The following is a 20,839-nucleotide window of genomic DNA, read 5'->3' on the forward strand; positions in this document are numbered from 1 at the left end:
GATAAACATTTCATGTTGTGACCTGAAAAACAGCCTTGGATTCCTTGCATTTCAAATACTCCATTATTTGAGCAAATGTCTTCAACACATTTTTTAAAAATAGACTTTATTCCTTAGAGTAATGTGACCTTCACAGCAAAACCATCTTCAAAATGTTTTTATGAAGTTCTTTTAAAAGATCATCATCTTATGGACTCATATTATTCATATTATCTTGTAGCACAACATCATAAGTGGGCATTTAATTCATGGCTCCTGGCTATTGAATCACTACAAAAGCAAAACTTTGGGAATAACAATATTTAAAATGAATTTTGGACATGGTTTCTGATTCTTATCTATGATCATTCAATTCTCTGGTTCTAGGAGTACTTTCCTTTTTACTCATCATTATTGAGAAGCTTGGTATTAGAATACAATGCTATGGGTTTTTTTTAAGAGAGAGAGAGGAGAGAGAGATAAATTTTTTTAATATTTATTTTTCAGTTTTCGGTGGACACAACATCTTTATTTCATTTTTATGTGGTGCTGAGGATCGAACCCAGCGACCTGCGCATGCCAGGCGAGCATGCTACCTCTTGAGCCACATACCAGCCCCAGTAACTCTAAATATTGTACCTATTCTCCTCTGCTCATGGTCATCAGTCTTTGAAAACGTAACCATAGAGGTAAAATAAAATCACCAATACTTCTTATTAGTAGAAGCTGGATCTTTTAATAATCTAACATAACTCTATTAGACCATTATATACACAAGTCAGTGACATGTGCATTAGAAACTACTTTCTCTTTATTAAAAATAAAAAGCACTCTTTTTCTTCCATTTTCAGATTTTGAAGTTGTTTAGGAATTTACCCAATGAATTAAATGGAAACTCAGTTCCTTAAAAAAACTACTGCTCAGGAATCTTGTGTACAAGATTACAAGAAATCATTGTTAAATGATACAGTATGAGGAATATTATTCGTATACACTAATATCATGGTAGTTTTCAAATACAGCAATACTCGGAACCAAATTTTCCAGACCAGCCATGCTTTTAGAGTCATCTGTAGCTTTAGGTTTGTTCAAATACTATAGTAGAAACACTAACAGATAGTAAATTACCTAATGAAAATAACAAGTCAAATATTACCATTATAAATTGAACTGTGTTGGTATTGTCATTTAGAGGATTCAGAATATGTTTTGCTTAACTGATGCAATTTGTGAAAAATTTGGAACATGGGATGGGGATTGCATAAGTAGTAGTGACTATAATCTTTTGCACACTCTAGTGTGTATATGGATTTTAAATACTTAATATAGTTTCTGGATTCTTGCATATGATCTTTTATTCCTCTGGTTCTATGCCTCTTTTCCTTCCTATACATCATTGTTGAGAAACTTAGTTGCAGAATGCAATGTTATGGTTTTCCAATATTTTACAACTGAGAGATTTTAGTTATCTCATTTTATACTTAAAAGTATGTAAGGAAATTTAGATTAGGTTTATTTTTTTTTATTCCTCGATACAATTCCTTTATCAGAAGCTAGCTTTTGTTATTTAATAAAGAAAATGTGATGATTGTTTTGAATATCTAAAGAACCAATTTTATATTCTATGGTCTTTATTTCATAGAAGGTTAGACTAAGAAGTTCAAAATGTTTAACTACAATACCATGGAATACTTTCCTAAAAGGAAATTATCTTAGAGTAAAAGAAGAAAAGATCTGCTACTCCAAATAGCCCTGGGGATTATAAATAAAAAGTTTGGGATAATAATTTAAACCATAATATTACTGTCAATTAAATAAAATAGGGGTAGAGCTTTTTAAAAAGTAATTAAATGATAAAATATGGGGATTTTATATATAATTATGAAATTACCACAATATTCGAAGCTACTAAAAAAATTGGAATTATGTTACAATTTAAAACTTCTTAAAGAATTTATATTATACCTAATTGAATTCTTACACCTTAAGAATGATTTTATGTTTGAAAGTATGACTCAAGTCCTGCTTCTTAATGAGTTAGTATAAATAGACAATATTGCTTAAATTGTTTCATACTTATTCTGGATGACTCTAAAAATACAACTGAGAAGCTTACAGTTGCATGCAAACTTGTCCTTTTATTTATATCCCTACTTCAAGCAGTAATGGACTTATCTGCATATCTATGTGATTCAAACTTCTGTAAAGGAGGCCACTGGGATGTTCTGGTTAGTTAGCAAGCTATTTGACGAAGTCCTGCTAGTTATTTTAAAACTATAATCCGTTTCCTATGTTGAATTCAACCTTTTTTCTATTCTATTTGTATAGATTGGATGAAGCAATGTTATTCACAGGTTTTGATGAAGGTCACCTGCACTGTGAGCGAGCCATCAGCTACAGCTATTGGACAAAGCTGTTATTTTCACTCTCATCTCTTTTTTACCTCTTGATCTGGATACATAATATTGATTTACTCACCCTGAATGAATAGGGCTGGAAGAAAGAGCCACGTTGTCTAAATTCTCAGTGCCCCAGCTTAGACGATAAGAATTCCTTTCTGCCTCCTTGGCTAGGGTTGACACCTAAACACAAAGAACCTTGGATTTCATAAAAATACTTTGCTTCAATTAAAGTAAAATAGGGTGAAATTTTTAAAATGGCAACACAAGGAGGTGGTGATTCCTGGAAAGATTTTCATTTAAGAACATAAGACCAATGCATTTACAATGAAATCTTTTATAATGCATTCCCTTTTAAAATTATATTATTGACATAAGATCACTTTAGTATAATTTTTTTGAAGGGATTAAGTGTCCATCTATTTCCCTTTATCCTATCCACCAAAAGTGATAAAATCATACCTAAAATAAAACTATTTTTAAATAAGAATATTTCAGCATAAACTGTAAGCCTTTTCTCATAGCTATCAATTTTAAATACTGAAAGATATATAAATTTTAAGCTAGCTACTACTCATCTTATACCATATATGCATCCTAAATTGCCGACTGAATTAAGGCTTTTTTTGTTTTAAGATTAAAAGCTTTCTCAGGACATTTCTAGCATCAGGTAATGTTTCAAAGCTATCCAGAAAGCAAAGACAGAAAAGCAAAAGGTCACATACCTGATGACTGGGGATCACAACTGTGTCGTCAATCATGGCACTGTCCCTCAGGTAGGATGCATGGCTCAGAGTGTGAGACCTGTCGGAACTGAAGGATCGAAGGCTGGTAGGTTGGCAGGAGGCCATGGTGATATACCAACAGCAGTAGTAGGGTTGGGAGGATGAAATGATGAGCCGAGCAGGGAAGTGAAAAAAAGCGTGCTATTAGCTAACCGTGCAACTTCCAGGGGGACAAGGTCTCTGCGTTGCCCTACCTCTCTGTCCAGCAGCTAAACTAACACCTCCTTTGACTGGTTCCTACTGCTCAATGACCAAGGCACAAGGGAATCCAGAAGTTAAAATGTGATACTCTTAATCTGATTCATTTTCTTCCCAGAAATCTTTGAAACCAGCAACTGCAGTTTACTTGCTGCCAGTACAAGAAAGTCACACAGGAACTAATTCTAGGATAAACTGCTGCAATCTGTGTGAAATGTTAATCTCCCTGCCACTAAGAAAAATTAGGCAGCCCCTCAGAGAGAAGAACAAAACGAAAGCGCAGGTTTCATTTTCGCTTATTATTTTCCATTCTCTGCATGCCTCTTTCTCTTCCTCTCTAAACTGAATGACTGAATGTTGGTCCACTCCCCTGGAAGGTACAGAGTGAAATGAACTGAGGTCAGATGCATGCTTCCTGTGGAAGTGCAGTTCCTCCTGTTTTTCTCTGGTGACTCCAACAATGCTATTATTTCAAAGGAGAGCACTGTCCCCTTGGTGTGTCCTGCGTGTGGTGAGTGAAGCACCAATGAAGTGTTGGTTGCCGTGGGGATGAGATGCAAGAGCACAAGAAACGGTTTCTAAGCACCAGCCCCGAGCACAGACACGCTTGCCAGCACAAAGACAAATTGCTAATGGACATTGATGAAACTGAGGTTGGGCTTCAAAATGGGATTTAGGCCTTGAAAAATGATCTACTTTTGATAAATCTGCAGCTCAAAGTTCTGAGTTATACACTCAAACAAAACTTAACATTTGCATATAGACAATTTAATTCTTCAATCAGTTGCATATAATAAATATCTTAATTTGGATGTTTTAAATACTATAGCTTATTATGTGACTTTAGTCCATAAATTAAAGACCTGCATTCAAAATATTAGCCCAAAGCCCATAGTCGGGGAGGAGAGAAGGTATGCAATTCTCATAATATTGATAGAAGCAAACTTTCATTTACTTGTAGCTAGTTGGCATTTGACCAGTGAAGCACAGTAGAATTATGGACTGGATGGCAAGGTAGCAAATATATTAGTAGGAATTATTTTAATTTTGAAAATACATCTAATTATATAAGCCATATACTATTCTCCTTATGAGACATCACAACTACAATTGTCTTTGAAGAAATCCTCTCTTGAGAGGTTATTCATAGTAATCTAAGACCTCTCCTCTCCTATTTTATAGGTAGGTTTATGAATCTCAAATCTTGAAAGGGTGAGTGACATGAATCAAAGTAATTGATAATATGAACCTAGGCATGTATCCCTATATGAATCTATGGGTTTATAATAAAATAAAATCTAATATAATTTGGGAATTAGCTTTTTATTTTTTAATAGGCTCTTGGAGGCAGATTGAGTCTCCTGACAAAGCTAAAGCTGCCCCTGCTTTAGGGTTTTAAATCCCAGCAGCTGGAGACAGCATATTTTACATCAATTACTTTGATTCATGTCACTCACCCTTTCAAGATTTGAGATTCATAATTACATAATCTCTATCCAAAACTTTAGATTTAAAAGATTCAGATTTTGACTATATACATTTAAAGTTGCTCGATGTATATTCATCAACACTACAAAAGGAACAAGAGGCACACAGTCCATGACTAGAACTAGTCTGATCATAGAGAAAACATTTACCCTTCTCCATGGAAGGGTAACTTTTTACTGTCACTAGGCAAAACCAACCCTTGAATGCAGCACAAGAATAGCAGAAACACTGGTCTCAAGGGTAAATGGAATTTAGCTGGATGGGGGCAAACTGAATGGTAAATAAAGCTACCCTAAGTAAAACCTAGTGACATGCCTGTCAGCATTATACCTGTCTAAATTTTCAAAAAAGTCACCAGGTCTCAACTGTCACTCTCAAGGAGTGGTGTTGACGAGGTGAACTCATCTGTGTGTTTCAGGGATGTGGTACGAAAGATCCCACTGGGCTGTGAATATAAAGCCACATCAGCACTTGATATCAGTATTTGAGGTGGATTTTTGATATCCAGTTACCTGATAACTGGGTCTCTCAATTGGTTTTGAACTGGGAAGAGTAAAGAGATACTGCTGCTGTTCTTGTTATAATTTTTTTTGTCTTTCCTAAAAGACAGGAAGAAGGATAAAGGAGACAAAATGACATGGGTAAAGAAGGCAAAATGTTAGGATATGTGGACAGAATGAGAAAAATTGGACAGAGAGAATGTGGCAAAATGAGGAAGATGAAACGTGTCTCTAAGTATTTCTGTGTAAGAATTTTATTCTAGCTCACTCTGTTTACTGCCCTCTGCTATACTAATTGGTTATTTAATGAATGTTTATAGGTTCTAATTGTTTTGTTTTTATGCTGTTATAGAATCTCTTTAAATGAAATGACTATGATTGGAATAGTCTAAGGACAGAAAAATTATTTTCTCTGAATAACTAGCACAAAGCTCTGAAATAAGTCAAGTCCCTGGATCAGAAATTGTCCAGGGACTTGATTTATTTTTTAAAAAAAATTAAATTGTTTTAATGTATTTAAAACATTACAGACAAGTTTCAGTATTTTGCAATAGGATTCCTCTTTTTTCCATTAAGTCAGAGGGCCTCTGTTCAGTTAAAACATATATATAATTATATCTCCATAGAAGGGTACATTTTTACTGTCCATTCTGGTTGCCAAGAATTTGCTATGGATTCAATTTATACTTTTTTCACTATGGTGAAATTGCTTTCATATTTGCTAATATGAAAGTATAAGTTCACTGAAAAGTGTAATAATTACTCTTAGTAAACGACAATATTTATTAGACATTTGATTTGTGGAATTTCAAACCTTATTTAACAAGTGAATATCCAAAAAATCTAATTTGCTTGCTTTAATAAATGGAGAAGCTTCTGCAGTTCATTGTTATTTGGTGTTTTATATTGGATTTGGACAGAATTTAAAATTTGTAAGCACTAATAAAATAAAGTGGAAGCAAAATCTAACTCCTCAAGGCTTATCTGGGTTTTTGTTCAACATAAATTAAATTGCGTATTTTTTATTATTTTGCATCTCTGTTCATTTTAGGCATCATCATCCTTTTTCTGTCTTCTCCAAGCACACACAAGCTGATTGGGTTAGTTTAGAGGAAGCTATGTTCATGTTTTGTCAACCACAAGGTGGAGCTGTGACAGTTAAAGTCACACTTGGGTCTGTAGCTCACTTTATTCCAGTAATAGATTCATCTCTCTAGCTCAAACAGTTTTTCAATTTAGTCCAAAAAAATCCTACTTCGAGAATAGATCCATAATTCTAGAATATAAGCACCTCTTGCCAACATACATATACACACATACACACACATTGAGCAGTGAGCAGGGAGATGTGGATGAAACCAGGAAGGCCATGTTCTCATGCTGTGTAATACCTACCTGGGCATGGTACTATTGAGAGCATACCAAATAAAGAAATAATGAAAGGGAAAAATGGTTACAAAAAAAAAGGTGACTGATATTGAATTGCCTGAGCAAAATTTTAAAAATTAAAGAAAGTAAAATGAACAAGAAAACCATGAAAATGAGATGCTGCCTATGGTTCCATTTAAGAGACTGTGAACACATCTGGGACTCTAGATAGGCACATGTGGACCTGAAGGACAATCATGTGTTGGTTTGCTTCCTGTCCCTGTCTTTACATGCTAATAAGAATTCAGTTTAAGGAGAGGTATCAAACCATCCACCCCTGTTTAATAGAACATATATTCTACATTCTTTCTCAGGTTAAAGCACTTTTAAAAGAAGGGAAAATGACTGAATGAAGTATGTATTTTTAATAAAAGAGACTATGCTGAAAATAAAGATTTTTCTGGCTTATAGTAATATAGTTTTTCATGATTATGATGAATTGATGCACAACTATAAACATCTCCTAATTCTCCTTTTATTGAAATTCTAAGAATCTCAGGTTATAAGTTCCAAATCTATCAATGTTTCAAAATGTGTTCCAATTAATGTATGATACACTGACCCCCATCATCCCCCCCACAATCTCCCAATGGGCTCCTCCTTCTGTATCCTGATCCCAAGGTCCATCCTGTATCTAAGCCACTAAGGCCAAGCAGTCAACTTACCAACCACTTCAACCACCCCATGAAATCCATCACCAAATCTGGCTAGTTCATATTCTGGCTAAGACATATTCTGAGATATGTCTTAGATTTTTCATTGCTTTAATTCCCTCCATGACCATCTCAAAGGTTAGAGTTGAAGCCCTCCATAACAATCATGGTTAATAACCCTGCACTAGGCTCTCAGGTGACTACAACTGAGAGATCTAGTCCTTCAGATAAACAACTCTTCTCTAAAATTCATCCTCCATCTCATTAGTAGAAGGAGTCCTCTAAAAATATAAATATGATTCCTCTTTTACACTTATTCTCTAGAAATGCTACACTTCTTTGTTGTTCACACACATTGTGAGCCTTTGCCTGTGACCTATTAAGGCTTCAGGTGCCCAGCCTACCTTTCCCCACCATCATTATCATCATTGCATCTCAGTTTGGGCTCTTCTCCAGGCAGCTCAAGCCACAGGGCTCCAGTGGCCCTCTTTGTCTACTGCTAATCTACTGTCTCCCACCCTGTTAGGCTATGAGTTTAGCAAGCATATCTTAATCATGTTGGCACCTTCAGTCCTTACCACAAAGCCTGAAACAAATGCATTTTATTGTATCCACATTGGAATGTTAATTAAAAAAAAAGGTAGAAAGCACTGATATTCAAAGAAAAAGCCCAAGAAAAACTCAGTTTTGCCAGTTGTTTCCTTAGAATTGACTACTCTTTAGTGTAATTATTTCTTAAACTGTAAATATATGGACTATTCATAAAATAGCTTAGAACAGAAGCAACATTAAAGTAATAGACAAAGCCAGGTGGGGGATGCATATCTGTAATCCCAGCCACACGGAAGACTGATTTAGGAGGATTGCAAGTTAAAGAGCACCTTCAGAAACTTAGCAAGACCCACAGCAATTTAATGAGACCCTGTCTCAAAATAAAATAAATGGGCTAGGGGTATAAAATATAAATATATATAAAATATATAAACCAGGTGGTAGAGTACCCCTGGTTTCAATCCTCAGTATCATGATAAATAAATAGATATATAGACAGACAGACAGATAGGAAGAAACATGAGAGTCTTGATTAGGAAATAGAACTACATGGACAACGATATGCTTGACCTAAATTAGTAGTCATGCTTTTGATGAGGTATTCCAGATTTTTTTGTTTGTTTTTGGTACTGGGGAATGAATCCATGGGCACTTACCCACTGAGCCACATCCCCAGTCCTTCTTTGTATTTTATTTAGAGACAGGGTCTCACTGAATTGCTTAGGGCCTCGCTAAATTGCTGAGGCTGGCTTTGAACTGTGATCCTCCTGCCTCAGTCTCCCAAGTCACTGGGATTACAGGTGTGTACCACCATACCCAGCTCCAGTGTTCTTAATCAGCTTGCCTCAGAAAGTAACAAGTACGAGTTTTACCAGTAATAACCAAAAATAACACAGAGCATATATTTCAGATATTATATAAACCTCTCCAGATCTTTCTTTTTTAAAATTTTTTAAAAGTTATAGATGGATGCAATATCTTTATTTTTGTGTGGTGCTGAGGATTGAACCCAGTGTTTTACATGTGCAAGGCAAGCACTCTACTTCTGAGCTATAACCCCAGCCCTCCAGATTTTTCTATAAAAGTGAGGCTCCTTAAGGTTTTGCTCAGATAGTTTCTAATATACCTCAGTTTTTCCAAGATCTATTCAGTTTTGTTTGTTTGTTTTATGAAAAAGCTAATTCCAGGCACAGTTTTCTTTTGAATCGTTTTAATTATTCTTCATAATGTACTTTTGTTCACAGAAACTATATGATTAACCAAAAAAAAAAAAAAAAGGGATTAAGAGATATCTATAGATGCCACTTGGTAAGAGGTTCTATATGCAAAATGGCCCTTTGAATTTACCAAGAGGAAAAGAAGTAGCAGATGATCAAACCCACCATTAAAGACTCTTATTTATCACAGTTCTGCTTCTTAGTAGTTGTTTGATTTTACCAAATTACTTAATTTCTCTTGGCCTTAGTGTCTGTTCTTGAAAATGGACACTTCTTTTTTGCGGGGTGGGGGTACCAGGGATTGAACTCAGGGGCACCGGACCACTGAGCCACATCCCCAACCCTATTTTGTATTTTATTTAGAGACAGGGTCTCATTGAGCTGCTTAGCATCTTGCCATTGCTGAGGCTGGCTTTGAACTCACGATCCTCTTGCCTCAGTCTCCTGAGCCACTGGGATTACAGGCATGCACAACCATGCCCAGCAAATGGACACTTCTTAAAGTTGTTAGAGAACTGAATGAGATGAAATACTAATTGCTGAAAATGGTGAGGTGCCCATTAAGTGTTCAATAATTGCATCTACTTTTTTATCATCATAAAAATTGTGTTGCATACACTTTCAATGGTCATCAAGTTTTGCGTGAATACCTGTCAGATCGTCCCCCCTCCAAGCTGTATCGCAGGTAATTCATGCCGTCCAGGAATTGACTGCTGGGTAGGGAGTCATCACCCAGTTCTTTGAGGTCCTCAGGCCTTAGGTATTCTCCCCCATCACCTGTCATGGTGTCATCCCCTTGAAACAAGCAGAGGAAGATGGAGGAATTTATTTGTTGGATGTAGTATCAACTACAAATTATGATTGTGATTGCAGAATGCATTCCATATACAGCCCTGACATACATGAAACACTGCACTCTAGTAGAACACAGAGGCATGCAGACACTTGAAAGAGGCTAAAACATACTAAAATATATAAAGAATAAATAATTACCTGAATTATAATTCTTTTCAAGCCCGTCAATTTGCTTTATCAAGACAACTGGTTTTTAGCTTATATTGTTTAGCTTAATAATTAATCCAATGCATAGACTACTTGGCTTCTATCTGTACTTTCAATAATTTTGTACATAGTTTCTTCATACATTTGACAATATGCTTTAAAAATGTCTATTCCTCTCAAACAAATTTTAAGTGGAATAATTAATTTATAGGATTAATAAAATGCATACATTAGGGGAAGAACACTTGAATAAAGTAAGAAAAAAATCTAAGATGAATTCTAAGAATAGGTCTAACAAAACACACTATATAGTTTGGGTACAAGCCTAAATTATTTTCAGTGACTTTTGCTAATGTTTGAGAGGACAACATACACACTTATTTGTGAAAAAGTGATGGGTTGGTAGACTGTAGAACTGTCACATAACACAGGCTATCTATTGGGGATTGCTTGACAAAAAGCCGAATGTCATCTGGTGCATTCTCACTCTCTTTTTCTTTCTTTCCCCCACTCTACTATCCCACCCCCAAGAATCCACTGCAATTTTGCTTTGCTTTCTAACACAACATTCCTAATATTATCCACAAATAGGGCATCCCCTCCCTCTGCCACATCAATTTGGTTTTGCATTTCAACTTGATTCTCCCAATCTGCCAGTTCTCAGTTCACTTTCTCAGAAGTCACGGTGGTGATGGGGAACAAAAGCAACTCAAAATAAGCTTTAATTTCTTGGTTCTTAAAGTTCTTGAAAATTAGCCGGGTGTGGTGGCACATGCCTGTAATCCCAGCAATCCAGAAAGACTGAGGCAGGAGGATGGCAAGTTTGAGGCATGTCTCAGCAATAAAAAATAAAAAGGGCTGGGATGTGGCTCAATGGCTAAGCACCCCTAGGTTCAATCACCAGTCCAAAAAAGAAAAGAAAATACCAAAAACTCCTTACTCAAATAGGTCTTGAATTTCCAGTTTCCTTATTCCACCCATCTTTCCCTCTTGTCATGTGTTTGTGGAGAGAATAAGGTTAAAAAAATGTGATGGAAAGAAAAGGGGAGAAAGAAAGAGAAAAGAGTCTAGCTGGCAGGCGCAAGACGCAGCTTCATGGTTTCATCTTGAAGGTTATGCAAAAGAACCACAGGATCCAATCCTTGTCTTCTCTCTTATGAATACAGAATCTTGTTAGAAGACAGAAAGCAAGCCACTTAAGAGTACATTTTTAATCAAATGCATCAATTTTTTTTGCCTCTAGTAACAAATCAAGGCATAAAATTTAAAAACCTCTGATTATACTGAGTTAATGAGACATTGGATTTCCTTTGCATTCTCCCTCATTCTCTACATTTTGAGGTTTTGTCATGGTGCTTTCTATCTGACAGCTGCTATGTTTAGTGTTATTAAAAACCACGTGTCACACACGTGTAATATCAGCAACTTGGGAGGTTGAGGCAAGAGGATTGCAAGTTCAAGGCCAGCCTCAGCAACTTAACAAAGCCCTAAGCAAATTAATGAAACCCTATCTCAAAATAAAAATATGTATATATAAAGATAAAAAGGACTGGGGATGTAGCTCAGTGGTAAGGCAGCCCTAGGTTTGATGTCCAGTACAAACACACACACACACACACATACACACACACAAAGAAGCTTCACAGTTTTTTTTTTCTTTTTTGGTGGGGGTGGGGGTGGGGATGGGGGGAGTGAAGTAGGGTGGGGGATGGGGGGTGGTACCAGGGATTGAACTCAGGGGCATTCGACCAGACCACTAAGCCACATTCCTAGCCCTACTTTGTATTTTATTAGAGACAGGGACTCACTGAGTTGTTTAGAGCCTCGCTAAACTACTGAGGCTGGCTTTGAACTCACCATCCTCCTGCCTCCGACTTCCAAGCCACCACGCCCAGCACTTCACAGTTCTAGAGACACCTATGATGGCCTTAGGTATATAACATCACAGGGTTTTTTGTTTGTTTGTTTTAATCTTTTTTAGTGTTTTAAAAAAATTTTATTTTCTACATTTCATTAATGTATTATAGTCATACATAATAGTGGGGTTTATTCTGACATTCACAAATGCATATAACACAATTACTCTATTTCAATTCCCTGTATTTCTTCTTTCCCTCCTGCTTTCTCTCTCTGATCATGATGATCATGATGATTATGTCTCAGAGAGAGATGACTCAAAGAAGCTTTTTTTTCTCTAGAAAATTACTCTTCTTAATTTCTCTGACATAAATCTCTCCTTGTCTTCCCCTTACCTCTTTGAGTTTTTCTTCTAAGCTTCTACTTCTCATAAATGTTGCTATTTCCCATCTAATCTTTCTTCTTATGTCATATATTATCATGCATTATTAAGATTATTGAATGGTTCAAGGACCCCCTTTACACTATCTATACACAAATCTATATCCATCGTAGACCTTGCTCGAAAACTCCACATCTACACAATGGAAATTGTGTCCTAATCCTAGTTTGGGGCACTGAAATTCCTACAAGCAACTCAGATTTAGCTTGTCCCAAACAGAACTCATCTTCTTTACCTATCCCACCCCTAACCACCGTACTTCTTTGCAATTTCCATATATGAGCAAACAAAACAACTACTTCTTTGCCCAAGGTGATCAGGTCTGTGGGGATGAGTGTTTTAAAACAATAGCTTGATTTAATACATTTAGCTCTTATTTAAGTAGACTTCCAGTTTACTTGGAAAAACTTTTACGTAACTTAGCTTGTGAAAGGATTATTATACACCAACATACTTCCTTTTATCAGCTTACTTACTTAATGTAAAATAGTCAAACCTATTTTATTCCATCATATAATAAACCTTATATAAATTTCCTTACTGTTGCCTATACTCAGGATGACACCTCCCCCTCATTACCTACTTCCTCACTTAATGAAATGATGACTCCCAGGTTTATGAATTACTTTTCTTTGTTGTGTTCTCCAATTCTTTCCAAACAATGTTGTGACAACGCTTTCCTATTAACCGTAAAAGCATCAGTGTATCACAGCAGAGTTGAAGTTTTGATAGCTGGAAACTACAAGATTCCATAGTGATAGTGGAATTTAACCATGAACAGTGTTATGGTATAGATATGAGATGTCCCCCATAAACTCATAGGGGAGGCAGTGTAAGATGTTCAGAGGTGAAAAGATTATGACAGCTGTAAGCTAATCAGTGGATTAATCCTCTGATGTGGATTAAGTGGGTGGTAACTGTAGGCAGGCAGGGTGAGGCTGGAGGAAGTGGACCACTGGGGGTGTGCTTTGGGGGTTATATTTTGTCTCTAGTGAGCAGTGCTCTCTGCTTCCTAGTTGTCACATCCTGAGCTGCTTCCTTGTGCCACATCCTTCCTCTATGATGTTGTGTCTCACCTTGGGTTCCAGAGCCATGGACTCAGATGACCAGGGACTGAACCCCTGAAACTGAGCCAATATAAACTTTTCCTTCTCTAAGATTTTCTTGTTGGGCCTTTTGATCACAATCACACAAACCCAACTAAAATAACCAGCCTCTGTAGGACACAGATCTGAAGAGCATAGACACAAATTAAGATAAAATGGAATGGTCACAAGAGTCCTCCCCTCTGACAACCTCTCTTGATGCTGGGAAGAAGATGATTATCTGAAATGTCACTAAGCTCCCTCCCATTCAAATTATCATTGCTGTTGATATATGGGGAAAAGACCAAATTCTGAGATAAGGGCTTCACTAAGTGTCAAGTGTTCACAATAGAAGTGAAGTGTGTCAAAGCAGAAGACAGATGGAGCCTCGGTATTTCATACAATGCTCTGCCATGCTGGAGTTCTCAACTGTTGGATCATTTTTTTTTCCCCACTGCACTAGTGTTATAACTCCTCAGCTCCCACTTACAGCTTATGGCTATGGAGCTGAGTCAGCAAAGACAGGAATCAGCACATGATTCTAGGAGATGTCGAGGATTACATTCACAGCTTCAATGAAGTCTGGACGTTATAATTCCCTTCCCACTTCTGTCTTCTTCTTGTATTTCCTGCCATGCTCCTCCATGAAGATGTTCTTTCTAACACAACCAAGCTGTTACAACAGTTTTCATGCTAGATTTAGATTCTACTACTATTTAGATTCTATTACCACTTAATAGCTGTGTGCCACTGAACAAACTACTTAATGTCTCTAAGGCTTATTCTCCTCACCTGCAGATAAGCCTGTCCTCACCTGAAAAAAAAATATGGGGGAAATCTATAGCCTCTCTCACAGGGATGCTGTGGGGGTTAAATAAGATAACACATCTAAATGCTTCAATAAATTATTTGTCTCTCCTTTGATATCTGTTTCTTTCCAGATTCTTAGTACATGCCTTCTGTGGACCCCTGTTGGATTAACAGATTTAATTTGATTTAATTAACAGATTTAATTGGATTAACAGATTTAAATGACATTTTAAGGTATCTTAATTTTCCCACACTTTTCAGTTAAGAATTCAAACACTCCACAACTGACCCCCATTTTTTATGCATCAGCCAAATCAATTGACTGTATTACTTGACCACTCTACGTCTCTTTTGCACTTTTCGCATCTTGGAACTTTCACACTATCCCTTCTTCACTCCCCAAAACCCAAATTACTCTCTTATTCATCTATCATCTATGAAATTGCTAAGTATCTCCATCCTGCCAAGCAAATATGAAAACCTGACATGTTGCCCTAAATTATACTTCTTTTATACATTATCTCTCCATTCATGCTTCTCAAAGGCATACCCCATATTCACCTTTGATTCCCCCATAGTACCAGTTATAGACCTTTCCACCATAAAATTTCACATTCACTACTTGTTCATAGATTCATGGACGGATAATGCTGATTGCTATAATAAATAGCAAGTTAGTCTTAGAAGACATCTGTATTTGTTTTGACTACTCTTTGGTTTTGTAGTACAGTGTTACTACTATTAAAATAATAGATGCTGTAGAGAAAATGAGAATTGGATAGTTCTTTCCAAACACATGTGGATGCAATATGTCCACGTGGGTGATGTCAGGTTCCATGAAAACATTTTAATTGTGCAAAACATTAAAGAGTTGGCAATGTCAAAGCCAACTCTCTTTATACTTTCCCTGAATGAAAAAGTTAGTTTATAATACTCTAATATGTCCTTTATATAAAAATTATTCAACTTGAATTGCCTGCTGGGAATAAAAAGTTACTAAGTTTTGGGCTATTATTAAAAATGGAAATTTTTTCTTACTAAAGAGACTTTCTTGATCATTAGCCAATATGCTTCTCAAATCAACAGTTCTTATACCTAATAATTTTTAATAGATAATGGTTTTAATTTTTTAAATTACATGTTATAGCTAGACCTTATTGTGCAGTCTGAGAGGCTGTTTCATATAAACGAAATTTCTAAAGTTTTGATATAAAGTTTTATATACCAATAATATATGCTTTAAATGCACTAGCTAATGGAATTCTTTAACAATTATTTTGTAAATAAAGTTATTTTTAAATCAAATAATCATTATTTTTTTCATGTTAGAAATTTAGATTTTCATTTAGTAGGGTTGCATTAAAATAGTACCACATGTACTTTTGAAATTTCTAGCTATAGAATATCTATAACATTCATTTTTTTCCCCTAAATGCCAAGTTTACCATAAATAATTTTAAGGGTTCATTTATCTCCATTCTTAACTTTTTTAAAAAATGACATTATTTAAAATATTTTTTTAATTTTTAGTTTTTTTTTAAATCACTAATTTATATAGTAAAAATTAATATATATTATATATACTTGTACTTTTTAAGAGCCAGGGTCTTGCTATATTACATAGTTTGATGAACTCCTGGGCTCCAGTAATCCTCCTGCCTCAGCTTCCCCAGTGGTTGGGGCTATAGTATAGGCTCTTGCTGCTATACCCAGCTCCTAATTTAATATTTTCTCTTACCAAACTTGAAGTATGTCTTCATCCAAGAAGGATGATGTGAACTGTATTCATTACAAGCAGTCTTAGCTGATAGCTTAGTTAGTAACTAATAACATATTTTTAACATGATCATGCTAGTTTAGTATCAATTTAGCAAAGGATTACTTCTTCTCTAAATTTATATCCTATGAAAAGATATTAGTTTGAGAAAAATATTTATATAATATCATCAGATAAAGTTATGTTAGTAAGTCTCAATAGTAGTTGCAAAATCATTGAAAGCATAAACTATTTACAGCTTTAAGCTTCTAGGTTAATAAAATCCGCACACTCATAAGCACACATATACAATTCCACCCATATTACACATGCTATTTCAAAAGAAACATTAGTAACAGGCACACACAGATTTAAATATTAAGCAAGTTGTTTTTATCCATTTAAGAAAAAAACAAAAGCAAAGAAAAGCTTACACTCCAAGTTCCTCTAATGGTACCTGAATCACTAAGTGTTTCCCCATCAACAAAATGGTCCCCAAACTGTTTTAAAGCTGTACAACATAGAAGTGAAGATGAGAAAGATGATCCTCAAAACAAAATATGGTATGCATACATGGATACTGGAAAATTAGTTCATAAAGTATAAGGATAGAACACAAAATTATGATAAATATGTGCATCTGATAACTTTGACAATACTTTTTAACTTACTTATAATAATGTATTTACCCAACATTTGTTCATTCTTGTCCGTCCTGATTCTTTTATAAATTGAGACAACTCAATACCTATCAGTCAATAGGTGATATAACAAATTGGTTCCAAAGAAAAATATCACAATTAAAGTTTTACCTGATTTTATGTTGATGAACCTAAAAAATGCTTTAGTATTTCTTCATAAAACTATAGTATTAAGCCTAGTACCACCTTTTAAGGCAATAATTTTCAAACATATACATTTTCCATGTATAAACATTTGGCAATGATTTTTCAATCATGTACATATGACCAACAGTGGCACCATTGAGGCTAGGTTACATACTTTATAAACTGCCTTTGTGATTTTTTAGTAGCAGATTTTTTTTTATTCAAGTGGACTATTATATGAAAATTCAAAATATAAAACAAAGTCGACTTTCTGGTTTGAAGTAGAGGGGCCAGAACTCCAGCTCTGGCAAGATGCCTCAAACTTACCCTAGGCAGATCCTAGGACGCCTTTTAGAAAAATGAGCTTCCTAGGACTTGCAATCTACTGCCTTAGATAATTTTTATCAACTTTAAAACTATAAGATGCATCTTTTTTTACTTAAAGAGCTGCTTATTTATGTTGGATTCGTACCATTTGCTGCAGTGCTATTTTTAAGCCTTCACTATGGCTCTTTTCCTCTGGATTTAATATTTGTTCTGTACATTTGAATCAATCAGAAAGCAGAGATTTCTTAATATATCATTAATGAAGAATACTTTAAAGACTTTAAGGCACTTGAATAAAAAATATTTTAACATAATTAAAATACACATTATTAATAATTGTATTACCAGGTAGCTCTTTTAAAGCATGACCAGTTTTGTTTCTTTCCACTTTCTGCCAACTGTCATTTAATACATATATTAAAAACAATGAAAGGAGAAAATAGACTGATCAGTCTTTCCTCCCTGCTCCCCCACAGTGGCAGAAGTAAACATATTGAAACAAGATGTAGAAAGAACTTTGAATGTTAAATCTAAGTGTTAAGAGGTGGCCATCCCCAGCACTGGGTTGGTCTCTGTGTGATAATGTGACAGATGTCATAGCAGTTCAAATAAGTCTTACCTTCTTCATCAGAAACGTCAAGAACCTCGGTCATCGTTTCAGGAACATTTAACTTGTGTTTCTCTGTGATGGTCTGAAAAGACAAAAATCATTAGGACTTCAAGTTAAAAAAAAAAATCAAACAGAAGATGCAAAGAACAATGGAATGGATCATACTCGATAGCAGCATCAGGCCCCAAATGCCCCATCTTATCCAAGTGTACCCTGTGGAAACCTCTCTTTCCTGTGAAAACTCATCTGTTCCTTCAGAAGAAAAATGATCTTTGCAGTGAAATTATGCAAGAGAAGGTTTATTATTTGAGTTCTCATTTAAAAAGTAAATTCTTTAGTGATGGCGTTAATAATTAGTCATACTGAGAAAGCACATTAATGCTTTCAAGGCTTCTCTAAAATGAACTAAGTGACGTTTCTAGAAAAGCTTTAAAAGGAAGCAATGAAAACATGCACTTTATTAAAAGCAAAGCCTTGGGAAAGGAAGTTGTAAACAATGTGAGCCACATAAATTAACTTGAGCAGATAATGTGACACATCCTTTCTGGATTAGAAGATCAACGGTAGAGAATCAGTCAAATTCTCTGTATTTCACCACAATTCTGGTATGTTCTTTATCTGCCTTCCAAGATAGCACCCAGAGTGGTCAGATGTACTGCCTTTCCCTCCTGATGTGTGGCATAAGGTTGAGACCTATTTATTTATTTATTTGGTACTGGGGACTGAACCAGGGGTGCTTTAGCACTGAGCTATATCCCCAACCCTTTTTATTTTTTGAAACAGGGTCTCACCAAGTTGCCGAGGCTGGCTTCAAATTTGCCATCCTCTGGCCTCAGCCTCCCTAGTCACTAGGTGTGTGTGCCACCTCTCATGGTCCTCTGAAGTTTCAGGCACTCATGTACTCATGAAACATTTTGAATGCAGATTGCATAATAATCATGCTGAACACCTAAGACACTACAGTGATTAAAAATAATAATAATAATAAATTATCCAGCATAGAAAGACAAATACCTCATGATCTTACTTATATGAAGAATCTAAAATAGTCCAACTTATAGAAGCAGAGAGTAGAATGGTGGTTACCAGGGGCTGAGTGGGCCAGATGAGGATGATTAGGGAGATGATGTTGAAAGAACACAAAATTTCGGTTAGACAGGAATAGTAAGTTTGAGATTTATTACATGGTGACTATAGCAATAGAAACAATGTGTTGTATTCTTGAAAATTGCCAAAGAAGTAGATTTTAAGCATTCTCATCACCAAAAAGGATAAGTATATGGAATGATGGATATATAAACTAGCTTGATTTAGCCATTCCAGAATGTATATACACATCAAAGCTTCACATTGTGCACCATTAACAGGTACCATTTTTGACAATTTACATAAATAAATAAAACACATGTACAAAAAAGAATAAAAATCTAAATCTCATGACTAAATGTCACCTAAATATCACTAAATATTCCTGAGTCTCAAACCTATATCTCTAGTTTCTCCATTTAAAATGTATTAAGTGTACCACTTGGCAGTCATGGGAACTTTAAAAGGAAAATTCTATGACATTAGTAAAATCTTCAACTAAAGCACAGAAGTACAATGAATAAGTTGTCTATATTTTCTTTAGGTTTCACAACATAGGTATCAGAGATTGTTTGAATGGCTATAATAATCCTACCACCAATTCTTTCCTTTCCAAAAGCAGCAGAGAACTTCAAATATATTTATGAAGAATTCAATTGATTGTCAAATTAAACTGAGAAATTAGAAATATATACATATATAATATGTGTGTTAAGAGGGATTGATTAAAATCTTTATGTGATACTGCATAAGTCTTTTAGTGGCTCTCCATTTTCTTCAGAAAAAATAAATAAATAAATAAAATGGCTCACAAGACCCCTTGTGATGTAGTGAAGAGGGACTGACAGGGAGGCCCCATGTCTCACTCCGTACTATGACCATGTTGGAAGGCCTGTGTCACTGACACACAGGTCAGGTTCTCTCCCTGCCACACCGAAAGTTAAATGACCACACTTTTATTATTGCTTTTACTATTTACAAGCTGCATTGTAACCTAACAGTAATAACTGTCAAGTAATCCATCATTTTGAACCAAGCAAGAACTTGAGCTATTCCAAAAGGGTTTTCTAAACCATTAAGGTAGAAAAAAAGACATTCAATTTATGTGTGTAAATACTGAAGTGCTGGGAATTGAACCTAGAATGTCATGCATGCTAGGCAAGCACTCCACCACTGAGCCACACTCCAATCCAAGATGTAAATTTTAATGGTTTTACTATCAAGTGTTCTTTGCTGTGTTATTTTAGAAAATTTTGTTTATTTGCTTTCCTTTCTTTCTCTTTTTCTTTTTTTTAATAGTGCTGCATATTGAACTTAGGGCTTGGGCATGCTAAGCATGCACTTCTCCCCTGAGCTACCAGCCCTTTTGAAACCTTTTATATTTTTTTTTTTATTTTTCTTTTTATAAGTATAAGACAGTACAGGGTTATGTTCTCTTATGCCTCAGTTTTTCCACATACTTTTTCCTCTACCAGGATTCTTCTTCCCCATCTTTTCTTGGCTCATGTTAGACGAAACTTCCTTAGAGAAACATTCCTGGCCCTCACCAATTAATTCATTTGTTTATCTCTGTTCATCTGTTGCTATGTACTCCTAGAACATCGTGTGACCACATCATATAACTGTGTGAGCCTTACCTATTTATCTGCTCCCACATAACATTGTGAGTCATTTAAGAGGGAAATTATTTCCAATATGTACCTCCCCAATACATATTGAAAAAATTGATGATATGAAATTATGCAAAAAATATAGTTAAGAGCCACAAAAATGATTAAATAGATTTTCTTTGGGGTAGAATCATAGTTAAATGACTAGGAAGAAACTGAATAACTAAA

At 35.4% G+C, this 20,839-nt stretch overlaps 1 protein-coding gene across 14 annotated transcripts in view; it reads right to left on the reverse strand.

The window, feature by feature from the left end:
• Ank2 (ankyrin 2) overlaps positions 1–20,839 on the reverse strand; it is a 234,482-nt gene that overhangs the window by 59,419 nt on the left and 154,224 nt on the right. For 9 of the 14 annotated variants that reach the window (XM_046458781.2, XM_058583760.1, XM_058583758.1 and 6 more), the window contains 4 exons: positions 17,925–17,997; positions 9,850–9,994; positions 3,104–3,206; positions 2,458–2,561 (listed from right to left, as the gene is read on the reverse strand). In XM_046458781.2, coding sequence (XP_046314737.1) covers positions 2,458–2,561; positions 3,104–3,206; positions 9,850–9,994; positions 17,925–17,997 — 425 coding nt within the window. Of the gene's footprint in view, positions 1–2,457; positions 2,562–3,103; positions 3,207–9,849; positions 9,995–16,608; positions 16,663–17,924; positions 17,998–20,839 lie in introns of all 14 variants that reach the window. The other 5 variants (XM_058583755.1, XM_058583754.1, XM_058583757.1 and 2 more) reach the window with 2 other exon arrangements.

Source organism: Marmota monax, unplaced genomic scaffold (assembly GCF_021218885.2).
Source record: "Marmota monax isolate L192 unplaced genomic scaffold, Marmota_monax_Labrador192_F-V1.1 WCK01_AAM20220418_F8-fsc00002, whole genome shotgun sequence".
Taxonomy (NCBI): domain Eukaryota; kingdom Metazoa; phylum Chordata; class Mammalia; order Rodentia; family Sciuridae; genus Marmota; species Marmota monax.